The sequence below is a fragment of the Sander vitreus genome, chromosome 11 (assembly GCF_031162955.1).
Source record: "Sander vitreus isolate 19-12246 chromosome 11, sanVit1, whole genome shotgun sequence".
NCBI classification, from domain to species: domain Eukaryota; kingdom Metazoa; phylum Chordata; class Actinopteri; order Perciformes; family Percidae; genus Sander; species Sander vitreus.
The window spans coordinates 21,193,541-21,209,943 of NC_135865.1; the positions used below are offsets into that span (position 1 = coordinate 21,193,541).

At 39.8% G+C, this 16,403-nt stretch overlaps 2 protein-coding genes and 1 long non-coding RNA gene across 6 annotated transcripts in view; 2 read left to right on the forward strand and 1 right to left on the reverse strand.

The window, feature by feature from the left end:
• On the reverse strand, positions 1-9,400 carry LOC144525462 (uncharacterized). Its single transcript, XR_013502687.1, has 3 exons — positions 9,324-9,400; positions 4,108-8,626; positions 1-643 (listed from the first exon to the last, which is right to left on the reverse strand). It is a non-coding gene; the product is annotated as an uncharacterized LOC144525462 (long non-coding RNA).
• On the forward strand, positions 1,864-7,216 carry commd6 (COMM domain containing 6). Its single transcript, XM_078262313.1, has 7 exons — positions 1,864-2,117; positions 4,126-4,184; positions 4,557-4,622; positions 4,719-4,795; positions 5,074-5,242; positions 5,342-5,494; positions 5,569-7,216. Exons 1-7 carry the CDS (start codon positions 2,093-2,095, stop codon positions 5,617-5,619), a joined length of 600 nt encoding a protein of 199 aa, XP_078118439.1. The 5' UTR covers positions 1,864-2,092; the 3' UTR covers positions 5,620-7,216.
• tbc1d4 (TBC1 domain family, member 4) overlaps positions 8,160-16,403 on the forward strand; it is a 27,799-nt gene continuing 19,555 nt past the window's right edge. For all 4 annotated transcript variants that reach the window (XM_078262306.1, XM_078262308.1, XM_078262307.1 and 1 more), the window contains exons 1-4: positions 8,160-8,558; positions 13,770-13,898; positions 13,982-14,219; positions 15,044-15,294. In XM_078262306.1, coding sequence (XP_078118432.1) covers positions 8,160-8,558; positions 13,770-13,898; positions 13,982-14,219; positions 15,044-15,294 — 1,017 coding nt within the window. The remainder of the gene's footprint in view (positions 8,559-13,769; positions 13,899-13,981; positions 14,220-15,043; positions 15,295-16,403) is intronic.

Sequence of the window (16,403 nt, forward strand, 5' to 3'; positions counted from 1 at the left end):
TACTTAAAGACTCATTTAGTCAAAAATAAGTCTCCACTTGGCATCAAACGTAGGCTATCAGTCACATGCAATAACACAATAGGTGTTTGTCACTCTGCTGTTCAAATGAGTGCAAAGCAGGGTATTAGCCACAGCCAGAAACTTGACTACATGTGCAAGCACAGCCTTTTCACCATATCAGACAGCAGTTAGGACAACCAAAGAGGTCTGTGTGAGCAGTGTGTGATTGCAGTAATTACACTTTCTAGTGAGCATTCTCTAAAGGCAAGATGGAATGACTTCTTTTGCTCTAAGTTCTGTCAGTAGTTTTTTGTTCATTCAACAGGAAGTGTTTAATCTTGATATGCATGTCTTTTTAAGCTAAGGTTTTCCTTTATTTTTGGTAAGCCAGTCGTCTTAGTAAACCATAAGCAAGTGTGTTCAAGTCAAGTCCAAGACAACACTCTATTAAACCGTCCCCATTCATCATGCGAGTATACAGGCTAACTCTGGGTGAATACCGTTTAGGTGTCTCCAACTGTCAAGGGGCTAATGTAAGTCTTTATAGAGGAGTATTTACTCTGGTGTAAGACAATGTATACCTTGAGTAAAGAAGCTGCATCAAACTTCATCATCCACCCCACTTCATGGAGATGCCACTTGACTGAAACACAGAGCCAGACATCTCACTTTTAATCTGAAAAGAGACCATTGTTTATTTGTATTCTGTATTCAGTTAATCATTTAACTTGTGTGTAAGCAAATACATATTTAGCTCTGAAACTAGATCCAAACTTACCAATGTCATATTTGTCACACTTTTTCACAGCAACAATTCTTATTTTATTGAAGTTTGAATGCCTTAAAATGGCTTTCATTCTGTGCAAAACTGCAATTTCAGTTCAAGTTTATGCATGACATTTTACAATTTAGAGTTAAAGGGTAATTTGGTACTAAAAGACTATTGACTGTGAAATATATTCTCATCATTTGTCTAACAAAGACTGCTGGAATGTCACATTTGCACTGTATTCCAAGATAAACTTTGGAATACATTTTTGCAAGGAATGAGGCCGGTGGATTTTGTCCCACAGCACTTAGATTAAAAACACATTAGGAATGATATCTTCAGGCCCACTATGAACAGGAGGAATGATTACATTACAGCAACCAAAACCTGTTTCAACAGTAAGAAATAGCCTATTGGCGACGTTGAATCAATTTTTGCAGTCCATTCCTGTTGCTAACACTGGAGATGAAATAGCAGGTGATAAAAAGAAATAAGATAAGCCTTTATAGATTCCAAGAGAGGGATTTTGGTTGCAGCAGCACAAAGCCAGGAATAAGTAGATCAAATAGGGAAAGTAAAAATAAATAAATAATAAGAGCTATATAAACTAGAATAATTTAAAAAATAGAAATTATACAAAAACCATTAAAGACAAAGTTACAAGGTAAAGTGACAGTGATGTGCAAGTCAGGAAGGCAGACTATAGGCTAAAGCCTGGACTGTACCGACCTGGACACATTCAAATCACACCTCTTCAGATCAGCCTTCCACCTACAATAGTTTTACATATTATCTACTGTTAGTTATTGTTTTAGTTTCTTTTAACATGCTTGTTTTATGTGTTGGTTTTATTGCTTCATCTGTTTTTAATGTGCGAAATGTTCTGCTTTTACTGCAAAGTGTATTTGAGTACCATGTAAAGCGCTATATAAATAAAATGTTTTTTTATTATAGAAAGTTGAGGAAGACCAATTCCAGACGTGGCAGTAGGCCTAATGTAATGTCAAGAACGCCAACTGCCGTAAACCTCAAAGAAAATACAATCCAATACTCAGTAGGTGGCGGTATGCACCTTTTACGATGGTTGCGATCCGCCCATCAACAGAAAGAAGAAGATTCACCGCAAAGAGTTTCTCTCCCAATAAAGTCGGTCTTATTATACATCCATCATAAAGTCACTCAATTTGTCACTAGGAGGTTTGAAAAGAATAATAATACAGATTTGATATATACGTCGCTAAAGGGGTCTTAGAAGTTGCCAAACGAGCAAGTCGCTAAATAGGCAACACTGCCAAAACCTGCAGCCAGCCAGACTGAGAGAAGATGCCAGCAGCAGAGGAATCGCATGGTGGGTTTTTAACTTGCATCACGTAGTAGCCTTTTCAGTTTCCAGTAGATTGTAGTTTGACTAGACGGAGGGAGAGGCAGGGTAGCAATGGGCCCCATCCAGGAAATGTATTTATTACTCATTAGCGGTGTGTTAGACTGTTTCCCTGTCGATATCTGTTTCAATCTGTCTTTTTATGAGATGACCCCAACGTAACCCTAACAGATACCATCTATCTCGGCCAACACGCCTAACGTTAATCATAACGGAAGCCTAGCTCAAGTTCGTGCCGCACACAAACCATCAACCATCGGTTTCTCTACCTAACCAGTGTTATTAAAAACATCCAGAAATTCGTTTAAACACACTGCTGTCCTGATGACATTTACAGAATGCCCAAAGACGCTTCTAACGACCTGGATGAAGCTTAGTGTGTCAACTGCACGATAAAGAAAGATTTTAACCCGTTTTCATCAAATTGCGGCTCTTTTTCCTCTCCAGGTAGTCGGCGGCTGCCATCTTTGTTTTGACTCGGAAAACGGGTTAAAACCTAAAACCTGTTTATTATTCAGCGGAACGAAAATGTTTTTTATCCATTAAGTTAAAAAGAGACTTTGGTAGCTTCGGAACAACAGTTAACGTTAGTGTCAATAAGTTAGCTGAAATAGCCTGTGGTGAAATATAATGAAGTACATTTACTCAAGTACACTTTTGAGGTAGGCCAACTTGTAGCCTATTTACTAAAGCATTTCCATTTTATGATATTTTAAACTTCTACTCTACTAACTACATTTGGAGGCAAACATTTTATATTTTTTTTACTCCACTACGATTATTTGGCAACTGTAGTCACTATATTGTTACTTTGCAGATTAAAATATAAATCAACTAATAGACAAATAGTCTACATGTATGATGATATGTAGATTAAGCTACCCTGAAGTTAATAAAGTAGGCTAATTAAAATAAGTTCCTGTTTACTGTAACATTAAAGTAATGGACACATTAATACATCACTAATTATAATCCAGTAACTATGGAATGGGCATTTCTGCATAATTAGCACCTTCCCTTTTGGCACGTCAACTTTATTTAGATGCTAATACTTTTGTACTTTTACTTATAAGAGTTTGAATGCAGGACTTTTACTTAATAAAGTATTTCTACATTATAGTATTGCTACTTTTACTAAAGTAAAAGATCTAAATACTTCTAACCATCACTGGAAATAGCTAACTTTATTCTATAACGGTGTTGTCAGAGAAAAACATCTTTTAAGCTTTTACATAAATGTTACCCCACTAACCTTTTTATTTAAAAGTAAGTGACATGACTAATAAATGTACCTTTTGTGCTTTGGCTGCTGGAAGTGTTTTTTGCTCATTTTGGAACTGAGTGTACATTTATTTCAGATGTTAGTGCTTTCATTTTTGATCATGTCCTTCCTGGGTTTGTTGTGTTAACATTTGACGTTTGGTTTTCATATCTGTGATATAATTAAGTCCAAACACTAATATTAACCTAATTATTATTTTGGATACATTCTATAATTATAGGAGCAAAATTATAATTTAAGTTAAAACTGTGCTTAAATATTTTATTTTTTCCAATATATGCAAACAATTATTTCCTCTGACAATACAAACAGTTAAACTGACAAATGTATGTTGTACCGTCAACATTTTTTAATTTTTGTCTTTTTTCTTGTACGTATTGCTATTTTTTGTTTTGTTTTTAAATATCTTGCTCTGTGTATTGCCGCGGCTTCTTATGCCCTGGTGTCTTCTCTTCATCCCTGTCCTGAATATGTTAAATTTTGTCTGTTTACTAAATAAAGTTCTGAGAAGAAAAAAAAAGATATCTACTGAGATTCCTTCAGGTCAAAGAAGACGCTAGCTAGACTGACATATTTGTAATAGTTTGATCATACATGCATAATTAACATCATAATACTATTGCAGTTGAAGTTGCTACCATGATTAACACAGACTCACATGACACTGTGACTTACTTAACTTCTGTACTTCAGGTGTCAACAAAGTTGTGGACAACATCTGTAAGCTTTCTCCAGATCTGTTGGCTGAAGCAGTAAGTATATTTTATCTCTAGCATAGAATTGATTGACTTGATGATTATTTAAGTGAGTAAAGTGCTTAGAAGAGAAGCACCGCACATCATGTTGTTATTGTTGGCCTGTAGTATTTGTTAAATTACCACAGGCACACGGAAATGACAATAATGTAAACCCAACATGCCTCTTCACACTTCATTTTATAAGATATGCAACAGCACGAAGTTGTCGTGGTACAAATATCTCAGTGGGATTAACAACTGGATGTTAAATACAATATAACAGTGTTCATTGTAGGGCTATTGGCAGCCATACTCTGCACAGGATGTGGTTTTGTTGCAATAGAGGTTCTACTGTAGCTGTGATAACTAATCCTATAATCTCCACAGTGTCAGCACATTCTGATTTATCTTCAAGGACAAACTAAAGGAGTAGATTCAGCTGAAATTTCTGATGTGAGTCAATATTTCCTTAGAATATTTGTTAACTTATAGTAACCCATCTTCCCAAGTTCCTCTTTCATTACTTGTTTTTTTGTTTTTTCTGGGCAGAAATTTCAAAGAGCTGGAGTCAGACTTGACCATGAAGCTCTACAGAACATTATCAGATTTCTCCTGTTAACATTCAGGTATCTTTTGTCCTACTTGTGTCTTCTCCTGTGTAGCCCACATTTATTCCTTATGTTATTGTTTAAGGCCCAACATATTGATTTGTTTGTCCAGTTTGATGTATTTGCATATTCATTCCAAATCCCCTAAATGAGATCATGCCTATAGCATTGGCTCCAATTGTGTAACAGAGCTTTAACAGCTTTTATCCAGGGTTATGCGCCTGGCAAAAGGCTAAATCATACATAAAGGACTTTGTTGTACCCAAAAGTGTGATAGTTTAGATTTGTTTCATCAGGTCAGCTGGGAAGAGCAACTTCTCTGGGGATGACCTTCTGTCGAGGTTGGAAGAAGGCAGTAACAAGTGGCCCAAAGCATCCCTTCAGGTGTTGCACAGGTTGTGGAGTGAACATGGTGCATTAGTCCATGCTCAGCAGGAGGTTCAGGCCATGCTCAACATCAGCCAGGTACGTATACATCTCATTTTCAATATAGTTTCTATAGTTCACAGACTGTGTCTATATTTAAGGCCAATGAGACTTTGTTGTTTTGCTGTATCGTTCTAGTTAGTGGACATGCAGTGGAAGCTCGGCATGGCAGTGAGCTCCGACACCTGCCGATCTCTCAACTCCCCATACGTGTCTCTACTGCTAAAGATCGTTGAGCCCTCCGGGCAGATTTGTCAGAGGTCTTTTGAAATGACCATTCCACAGTTCCAGGTCTGCATTACTGGATGTGAATGTAGTGGTGTTGGTGTAATTATTTACATTAATTATTTTTTTGTTCTCTGCAGAACTTTCACAAGCAGTTCAAGGAGATGGCCGCCATTATGGAGACTGTGTGATGGTTGCATGTTCACCTAAGTGCCTGTCCAAATGACACTCCAGTTAACTTGTTACCCAACCGAAGAACTACTTGACACAGGTGTGTGTCTTCTGGCTGTTTAACATGTGGATACCAATTATTGCAAATGTCAATTGTCTGCTTTTCACTTTCCATTTTTTCACAAATTGCATAAGCTCCTAAATGATTTATTGAACAGTCCTGGTGCTTTTTGTTAACTTCTGAATTATGAGGACTTACTTTTGCTGTTTGTGTTTTTTTTCCCTGTTAATACTGAAACGCATACTGTGTGGTTATGAGGAGGCCTTTGCCTTTTTATCTACTTCCACTTTGATGCCACACAACAATGATGCAATAACAATCGTTAAATGTAAACCTCCATTGTATAGCTATTTGATTCCAACATCACAGCTTAGAGCAAATCAAAGTAAAAGCATGTATACACTAAATCAATGAAATGCTTAGTGTCACTGTTTACCATCCAACTAATCTGTAAATGTAGAATCCAGGGAGAAATAATTCGGACCTACCTTTGGGTAGTTTTGTAGTCTTGATATTGGTTCTATGGGGGAGTCCACAGGGTCTGCAGCAAATTTAGGGATGCTTTAATTATCTGGTGTGCAGATTGTCTTTGATTGCATTTTTAGGTAGATGGCTCTCATTAATTTCCATTTTCACCACAATCCATTGTAAACAGTCAATTCAATACAATGTCAACACTCAAAGAACAGAAATACAACCACATGATTTCATCAAGTGGGGGTCTGTTTGATGGCCTGCCCTGTATTATATAAAAGTCTACAGTTGAAATATGTATACATCATAGAGGTATACACATAAATCCTCACCAGTACTGTGGGGTTTAGTAGGCTACAGAACTCCAGTGGCTACTGCCTCGGTGATGATGTTATATATGGCACAGCTTCTATTTTGGGGATAGGAGGAGTGCTTGGAATTATGGCATTCAGTAGATTGGAACTTCTCTAGTGCATAACGCATATCGGATAGGATTACAGCTTTCCAAGACTATGAATCAGCACAGCCTGCTTGTAAACAGTTAGCTGTGAACTGCCTTAGTGAAGTATTGCATATTGTGCTGCCAACATAGTATTTGGCCAAGTCTGGTCTTCACGACCTCTGCTCATTTTGCCAGATGAAGGCTGTTGGTAGGCAGGATGACAGCAAACAAACTTATGGGCCCGGAGGACTAGTGCCGTGGAGGCTGCAAACTATTTCCCCACTACCATAAAAGTGGCTTTCCAGTATTACTATACACTGCTAGGCTATTATGCAGTGGTGGAAGACAAATTCAGATCCTTTACTTAAGTAAACATACTAATACCACACTGTAAAAATACTCTGTTACAAGTAAAAGTCCTGCATTGAAAATGTTACTTAAGTAAAAGTATGTGTATCATCAGGAAAAACTCCACCTATTAATACAAGTCAAAGTACTCAATTCAGAGAAATCCTTACATTGGAAACGATCAAAACAGTTCTTTCATTCGACTAAGTGTTTATTCGTCTAATCATTTGAGCTGTACTTGTAGGCCTATATTGTTGGGTAGTTTAATTGATAATAAACCTTATTTTATAAACCATGTGTTTTGTGTGCAACTGTCAGACTAATGTAGTGGAGTACAAAGTACAACATTTTCCTCTGAAATGTAGTGAAGTAGAAAGTGGCATGGAAAGAAAAGACTCAAGTAAAGTATAAAGTATATAGAGTACTTGAGTAAATGTACTATAATATGTTATATTCCACCACTGCTATTATGCACTGTTGAGAAAGGTGGAGCTTCGTGCTGTCACGTTTTGCACGGCGGCTCTGCCCTGCCCACTCCTCCAGCACATGGGATGGTTGGGCGGGTCATCAACGCGCACAGCTGCTCCGCCTCCAAGGCGTTGTGGAAGAAAGGATCACAGTCGGGACACTGCATTAAAAGGCGATAAACAAGTATCAATGTATGTATGTATTTTTAGGAAAAAAATGCGACCACGCCGACTAAGCTCATAGGATTTTAGGGCTGGGACTGTATCAATGCGCCGCGCCATTGTGCGCTCTGGAGCAACGTAGCGCGTCAAAGAATTCCGATTTCTCGGCGACTTGTTTACACAAGAGCCAACCAAAGCCACGTTTTAAGCAAGCTTGGTTGGGACAGTACAGTACATGACTGTTTAGCATTTGAGTCACTGCCCATGCAAACAGTGGACAACCAGTGCAGGGAAGCAAGCTAAAAATACATCAGTATAAGTGAATTTCCTTGAAATCCTAGAAAGAAAAAAACTGTCCATCGGTGAGATTTTGATAACATTGAGTGTTGCTGCTGATCGACAGGGCGAGCACATGTGCATATAGCTAATCGCTTTGTTGTATGAACTTTCACCGTGGATGTGGACATGAAAACTGTTGCAAACTAACCACAACTACGCCTGACCTTGGTTGCAAATGGTACAGATCGGCTCGGCATCATTTTTGAAAGTAGTCTTTAGTCCCACATCGCTGTCACCGAGCTTCGGCCGAAAGTCTGCTTGGTCGACATGGAGAGTCAGGAGGAGAGGGAGAACAGCCCTCCGAAGTCCGACAAGAGGTTCGCCCTGACTTACATCGGCTGGTCCTCGCTCGACAGGCGGACCACCCTGCCCATGCTGCCGTGGCTGGTGGCTGAGATCCGCAGGAAAAGTGAGAGAGGCGACTGCGGCCCCGTGGTGCAGCCGAGAGAAGTTCAGCTGGTCCTCAACCCCCCCTTCGTCCGATGTGTCCCCTCCAGCAGCAACAACTCTTCAGTCTTTATATTCGAGCACAAATCACAGCTCATCTCTCGCTTCATACACAACAGCAATGACCTCACCTATTTTGCCTATCTGCTGCGGGGCCAGCCTGACAACCCTGAGTCCGAGATGTCCTGTCACGTCTTTAAGGCCTCCGACCCCAACCAGGTAGGCATGTCCACGTGTCAAAATACCCATGACATATGACAACAATTCTTCTGAAGATTGACGTACACCTAATAGCATGCAAAGAACAATGTTGATCAAAAGATAATAAGGGGATCAGAACTGTAATCACTCAAAAAATAAATATTTCTGGAGTATTGCTATAGGCAGTTAAGAAGTGAGTTTCAGTAACCCCACACTGCTCAAAAGTCCAGTATAAACAATACAAACCTCTCAATGTAATGTTTTCAGCATATTCCAAAAGGGACTTGTAATGTAAAAACCTGGGTCTTTAAACTGTAAATCTACTATGATGTCAGGATTTACATTGAGGTCCACCTGTGTACATTAAGTGATGGACACCCATCATAAAATGTACTGTCTAAATGTAAACACAAGACAAAGGAATATCCAAATCTCCTTTAGATGACAACTATGTCATTTAATCTCTAACGCACAGTAGATTAGTCAATGGTCCAAACATGTTTGCTTTGGTATTAAGTATTTAGGCCACCAGTGGGTGGGAATGATAAACAGAGCACCCTGGATTTTTGGCAAAGTTAATCCATCTGTGCTATTGTCTTTATTTGATCAGAAATCTCTTTGGTGACTGTGGTGTGACAACAACTGAATAGGCACAATATTGACTCAGCACATTTACATGCTGATCAGCATGATGCCACTCTTGAGTAATATACTGGAATGTGGTATTAACAGTCCAAAATCAGGAACGTGGGAGTCAGTGTTTGAAAAAGAACATGCACTCACGTTTTCTGGTCTTTGCTGAAATTCATCTTAAGTCCTAGTGTATGTGTAAGGCACTGTGCTCAAGAGCTCACCCCAGTGGCACTGATGTCTGTGTCTGTATGTTTGCTTGTGTGTGAGTGAGAGTTTGCGGTAGTGAATCAGAAATGCTTAATACATGTTTTGTGTTTGTTTATGAATCTGGTGGTTTGGGGTTGAGCCAACATAATCATTCACCTGCTGAAACTGAAGTCTTACACTTTTACATTTTATTCTCGTTTCCCAAATCAACAAGGAAACCTTCATAAGTAATGTCACAAACGGATATCCAGTTATGCTCACGTTTTGCATTGATCTCAAATACGCCTGCGTTGTATCATGTTTCCTGTGGTATGTGCAGGGCTCCTGCAGGCTGTTTCTCTGCTGGTGAAAGCTGAGAGCTGAAGAGGCAACACACAGACGCACTTTCGAGGTGTCTGGCCTCTCTACTGACATCCCAATGTTTGCAGCAGTCAGAAAGGCATCTTGAACATGCCTCATTCAGTATTATTACGCAACAAGAACTGGTTTGGCAGCCAGCATGCTAGCAACATGTGCAAGATGAGCCATGTGGAATGCATGGGTTATTCTACCAGTGCACTGCTGCCATGTTAAAAAAAAACAAAAAAATAATGGTTGCAGTCATTGTTAATGATTTGATTATTTACCAGGTATTTCCTGTTTATAATACAGGTGTTCTTTTTGTGATACCGTGACTTTTCTATTTATCCCAAGTTAGTTTGAAGACGTGATAATAAGTCTTTACTTTGTTTTTTAATGGCAGGCATGTTTTGAAAATCTATTCTTAGCTGTAGACATGACATAGGTACATTGTGTAAAGCCTGAGGAAAGACCCCTGGCATCTCCCAATATGATGTGAAAGGTTAAAATGATGCTTATGATGTCTCGAAGAGCAAAGAAGCTTAGTTAGATTTTGTGTAGGCATAGAAAACAAAATCAAGTTTTAACAAAAAGAAATGCGAACAAAGCATAGAGTACATAAACATGGAACGTCTGTGTGTGTGTGTGTGTGTGTTCCTTTGTTTGAAAGGTTGGGTACAAGTTTGACTACCTCAACTTGAAATACAACTTCAGTCCTCACTTATGTATTGTAAAAGGTTTTGATTGAGCCGTAATCGGATATTTTGCATAAGGTGCTGCCATTCTGGCATTTATGTACTCTTGATTGATGTATCCATGACAACAGACTACATGCAATATTTTGCCATGTAGTCTGTAGTGTCATATGTTGACACAGTTATTTAGAGTTTAATTGTAACATTTTACTTGGATGAAGTTAGGGATACTCATCTACTACATCCTCAGTGAGACCCTCATGACACAAATTTAACACTGACTCAAGTCATCTTCATTGTGCCGTGATCAAGCCTGCACCAGACAGTCCGAGCCTGCACGGTGTCCTCTGCTCTCACTTGGAACTAGACCACAGTGGAATCTCTCACTGGGTGACTCTGCTGTCGGGTGGATGCTGGTCATCATTCAGCGACATGTACTCACAGTGGGACACACTCATGAGCCAAGTCAGGGCAAGAGGGACATACTTGTCTGTGCCATAAAAGTCTAAATCAGCATTTAGTAAACGATCTGTGCTATGGAGTAACATAAAAAAAAACTGACATTACTTTTTTTATTCTCTGCTTTTGAGAGGCGTTAATATACTTGTTAAGTCCCACCTGTGCTATTTTTGGTCAGCCAGGAGAGGTGAGGTGGCTGCAAACATTATCACGTTTCTTGCACAATGAAAACTAAAGCGTTTCAATTCTTATCTGGTTGTCATGAAAGATGACAAAGTGCTTAATCTGCTCTGGTTTTTTAAATTTTTTTTTTTATAAATAAGGCGGTTTCTGATTCAATTTCTTTTGTGGATTTTTGGGTTGAACAGGTATACGTTGACATTTTGAAGTTTGGGCAAATTAAGTCCAGCTGCAATTGGCTTTTATTTTCTTTTGTATAACTTTACAAGAACTTACATTGATTAGGCCTACTTAACTTAAAAAGCATGTAATCTTGGATTGCTTCTTCTCTGACATGAAGAATTATCTTCCATGCCTCTGTTTCTGTCTGCTTTCATTCTTATCTTGTATTGACACACTGATGACCTGTGTCTCTCTAAAAGAAGTCTAATTTGGCCTAATTGCAGATGGTGTGGGCAGGTGTGTTGGGTCCTCACCCTGGTTTGGCTTAATGGTTCCAATAAGGGCAACAGACTTTGCCAGCTGCTGTTTGATCAGATATTATCAGGGCCTATTGTAGGGAGGTTTGACATAACATGAGCCATGCACTGAGAGTGAGGACTCCACCAGCTCTGGAGGGACAATCCTCGTGTTTGTTTTCTCCTAAGCTCTAAAGCTGTTGCCGTTTATGTAGACAGGCTTTGGATCATAGCCAGTGTCACTGATATTGTTTGATAAAGCCAGGCAATGATGGGTGAAGGTTAGATGTGAAAACCAGTTTGAAGAACCAGCACAGTGGGAGACTATGTTTTTAAATAGATTTCCAGTAGAAAACCATACAGTCTATGTCGGTAACACACAGCTATTCTCTATTCCCTAACAGCTTTTTGCCTGTCTGTGCCTGTCTTCACCCAAAGAATGAGCACCTTTACTGGCTCGATATTGGGTTGACTACAAATAATTAATCGGCTCAAATGATGCTGTGGCGTCATCTTACTCATGTATAAACCAGCAGTGCCTTTAAATGTTAAGACAGTGCTGTTGTTTCTTTCCTATGCCCCTTTTCCTACGGCCTAGTTGCATGACAGATCAGACCAGTGCAGCTGTGATTCTCAGCCACCAAGGCCTCTGAATTATCTTGACCTTGTGTCAGCACTGCTTTTGCCAATGCTTTTTTTCCACAAAGGTAGCAGGCTTGATCTCACATTGTTTTTAGTAAATAGGGGTGACGTGATGTGTTAGGGTATTTTGTGCTTGCATTTATTTGTAGACATTGGTCTCTGCACCTTGAAGTTTTCCGTTATCTCAAAAGATTCTTTCAAAGTTTACAAGCACTCCAGAAAACTAAACCGACATTTACAAAATCAATTACACAGGTCAATTTTGTTAGAGTGAACAGATGGCTGAGCATGTATGACCAACCACCCACCGCCTACCCTCTTCCTCATCTCAATGCAGCCCCCTGTCACCAGCCACCCACAGCTCAACCATTGGGCAGGCAGGCACTTGGAAAATAGGACTTTTAAAATAGCTCATGTACCACAGGAGCAATATGGCAGACACGTATTTGATCTCTGTGTCTCATACATAAACTAGCCTCCATTAAAAGCAGGGATACACTTTCTCAGGATGTTTTCTTTTATTCACAATTATTCATTTCCTGTTTGCCTGACCTCCCGCTTCTATCGTGATGTTCTGGTCACACCTCCTGAAGTAAGACTAATTTTGTTGCATAACTTCTCTCCCTGGTCTACATAATAAATATATTTGCTCAACATTCTGTGGACAACTCTTATCAGAGATGCGATAGATGTGTGCAGTGTGTGGAGCCACTGTTTGTTTAAGCACTCATTGTTGTCTTAAATGCCGTATTTGGCTGACCTTGGCCCTGGTTCTCGGCGCACTCGCTTTTTAGAGAGCTGGGACTCAGAGGATGTCAGTCGCGTTGTGTCTGCCAAAATGCTTGTCATCTCAATTGTAAGTGTCCCATGACTGAGGGAGGGTCTGGCTTCAAATTACCAACTATTGCTTAAGAGTATGCTTTGAAAGACTTGCATGTTCTGTCTTGACTTTTTTTTTCTTCCTGGATGCACGTTACTGAAACAGATACCCTGCTTGCATGGCATAAGCTATTCCTGCAGGAGTTGAACAAGGTGCAAGTGCCTCACACAGTGGAGCAGAAACAGGCTCAGTGACCTTCCAAGTCTCTCATTCTGTCCAGCTCTTTGTTTTGTCTTCTGTCCTATAGTGTGTGGGTGTTTCCTGTCTCCTCGCCTACTTCTGTTACCGATGTAGTGTTTGGTCTGTCTGCTATTGACTAGCCTTAGTTAGTTCAAATCTTGTGCTGTTGTTTATTTTAGCCTTGAGTTATTTAAAGTCGCAATATGAAGTCAGGTCATATTATCTGTCAATCAAAGCAAGTTCTTGGCTGAACTGCAACTGTCAGCTAAACATACTTTTACCTGTTCTGGGTTGATTTCTGTTTGTGCATTAATGTGATGTGATATTTTTTTTTTATTTAAAAAAAAAAATATTATAGAAACTGGAAAAAGTCACAAACTGTGTCTTTGGCGCTAAAAGAGTTATTGCAGTTGATGTTGTTGTTCAGTTGTAGGAAGAGCTGCAGAGAGAACCTTCTGGCGTTCCAGTTCACTTCCCTTCACTTTTTTGTTATGGTTTTCCTCGTTAATGTCTTCCTATTCATCTTATCTTCTTGATACACTCTCCTTTCTTACAGGTCCCTGAGGTGATCAGCAGTATTCGCCAAGTGTCCAAATCAGCCCTAAAGGAAGATGCCAAGCCCAAACTGGAAGCTGACGAGGCCTTCTACAACTCCCAGAAGTTTGAAGTGCTTTACTGTGGCAAGGTAGAAATGAATGTGCTCCTCAAATATGAAATGTTTTCAATTGGGCAGTTGTATTAATGTTGCTGAATTAAAAATAATTCCAGGTGACAGTTCTGCACAAAAAGGCTCCAGTCACCCTCATCGATGACTGCATCGATAAGTTTCGTCTGCATGAAGGTGAGCGCAAGCGCCTGCGGCTGCTCAACGGTCAGCGAGGGTCCACAGAGAGTAGCCCTGTGGAGCTGTTAATAGGGGAAGAAGGAGACCCTCTCTCCTCTGTTCTGAATGAGAGTATAGAAGACCCCGGAGGCCCTGGAGTGGAGGACATGACCGGAGGTGGAGGTAAGAGCCTCATGCCGATTGACGATTAGCATTAGCTGTTTTATCGAAATAATGTGTATGCAGATTACTACAGAAGGTCAAAGCTGAATCTGCAGGTAGCTTTAGTCAGATGTTTACAGCACACGATGGACCGTTCGCTAAGCCCCGCACCCCTTAGTTACTGTTGCTACGCCTGTCAAGAGAGATTTCTGTTCATGCGAGCATATGCAGTTTACAATTTAAAAAAAAGTTCACTGTCAATTTGGAAACTAGTCAATAAACTAGCTAATGGGGCTGTCACTTTCAGAAAGTCAAGTTCAGATTTTAACTAACATGTAATTTGTTCAAATGAATTTGAATGCAACCCATATAGTGTAATGCATGAGTCTGAGATACAAGTATGAGTATTAAATGTCACATAAGCATGTGTGGCCAGCAAAGTCCATGTCAGTGACAGCCCTACTAGCTAATTAACAATAGCGCCATGAGTTGGTTGAGAACCCTGTCTCTTGGTGATTTTTAATCTTTCCAGCTGACTCATTTTCCAGGCAAAACGTCAGCATCCTCACCAGTTGATCATTCATGTAGAAGATGTAATCCTGAATAAAGAAACCGCATTGCTCTTGTATTGCAGTATGGAGCTAGTTAGTATATATTATAATTGTATTCTCTTTATTCTGTAATATCATATTTTAGTATGTAAGTATGATAAGGGGAAATTAGATGATGACTTGGTCAAACTTGTCTGATTAATGTGTGGTGGCCCTGTTCACCAGTAACAATAGTGACTAAAAGTGTCCGTTATGTTAATCTAAATAAACGGCGTGTGTCTTTGCTGTATGTAGTTTCAGGTAAAGGCATGTCTAACAGTGCCAGTCAGAGCAGCCTGCGAGGAGCGTTCCCCGAGTGCATCCTGGAGGATTCTGGGTTTGAGGAGCCCCAGGAGTTCCGCACGCGCTGCAGCAGCCTGGCAGGGAGTCTGCAGAAGAAGCCGGGGGAAGGGGTCATCATCGGTCCCACACGCCGCAGACACTCAAGCGCACCAAACCATGTTCAGCCATCTGATTCAGACAAGAACCGTACTATGCTCTTCCAGGTAGGGGACATTTAATAATGCTGTGTAGGGCTGAACGATTAATCGTTTTCAAATCGAAATTGCGATTTGAAAGAATGCGATTAGCTAATCGTGAAGGCCGCGATTAATCAAATGTGAAATGTTTAGTTACATGTTTGGCGTAACATTTGGTTTAACATTTATTATTCCTCTTTTTATTATCTTTTACATAAGATAAAGGCTGGGATAATGTTACATATCACAGATTGTTTACAGAAAGGTCCTATTTTCAGTAGATTTTTTAATTTATTTTGTATTATTTTATTTAACATGATCATAGAAGGTGCAATATGTAGCCAAAAAAGAACTCAATTCACTAATCGAATCGTAATCGCAATATCTGGCAGGAAAATCACAATTAGATTTTTTTTCCCCAAATCGTTCTGCCCTAATGCTGTGCTGTACTTTTGCCAATGTCTTGGTCTTAGAATGAGTGTAGCAGAGGTTTCTTATCTCTGTGTCGAGCTGACTGTAGAAGCGGAGTCCGTTGGTAAAACACAGCCCTGAGGAGCTTTATCATAACAGCAATGTTCTCTCATGTTCTTTTCAAAAGTGTAGTGGATGTTTATGGTTTATGGGCAGAAAAAAAATATATATATACTCCTTTTTGTCAATAAGTTGGATGGATGTTTTCTTTCACTTGACTCCCATCTCACACCACAAAACCAAATGCTTGCTTGCTTTGGGCCAAATGTCAATGAAACCCTGTCTGCATCTAGTTCTAAAGTTCTCGCTACTGCAAATCATTTTTGTGTGCACATGGCTGGCAGTTATGTACAGACTAGCTCGGACCAGATTTACCGCCTCAGAGGGCTGGAACTCCTTAGTAGAATTTGTGACTGCAGCGCTACTTCTGTGTAAATGTAAGTCCACCGCTTTGTGAAAAGCATGCAGGCTGCAGAGTGAGCCAGCTGCCATTCCTCACACATCATGTCCATTTCCTTTTATGAAGCTAATTTTAAAAACTAGAGCACAACGCTCAATATGATACTCCACATAACAGTCAATTACGGGAAAAATCGTTGGTGCAGACTGGTTGACCTTGATTTTGAGAGTGCGCGAGTGTGTTTGTGTACGTCATTGAACGGGTC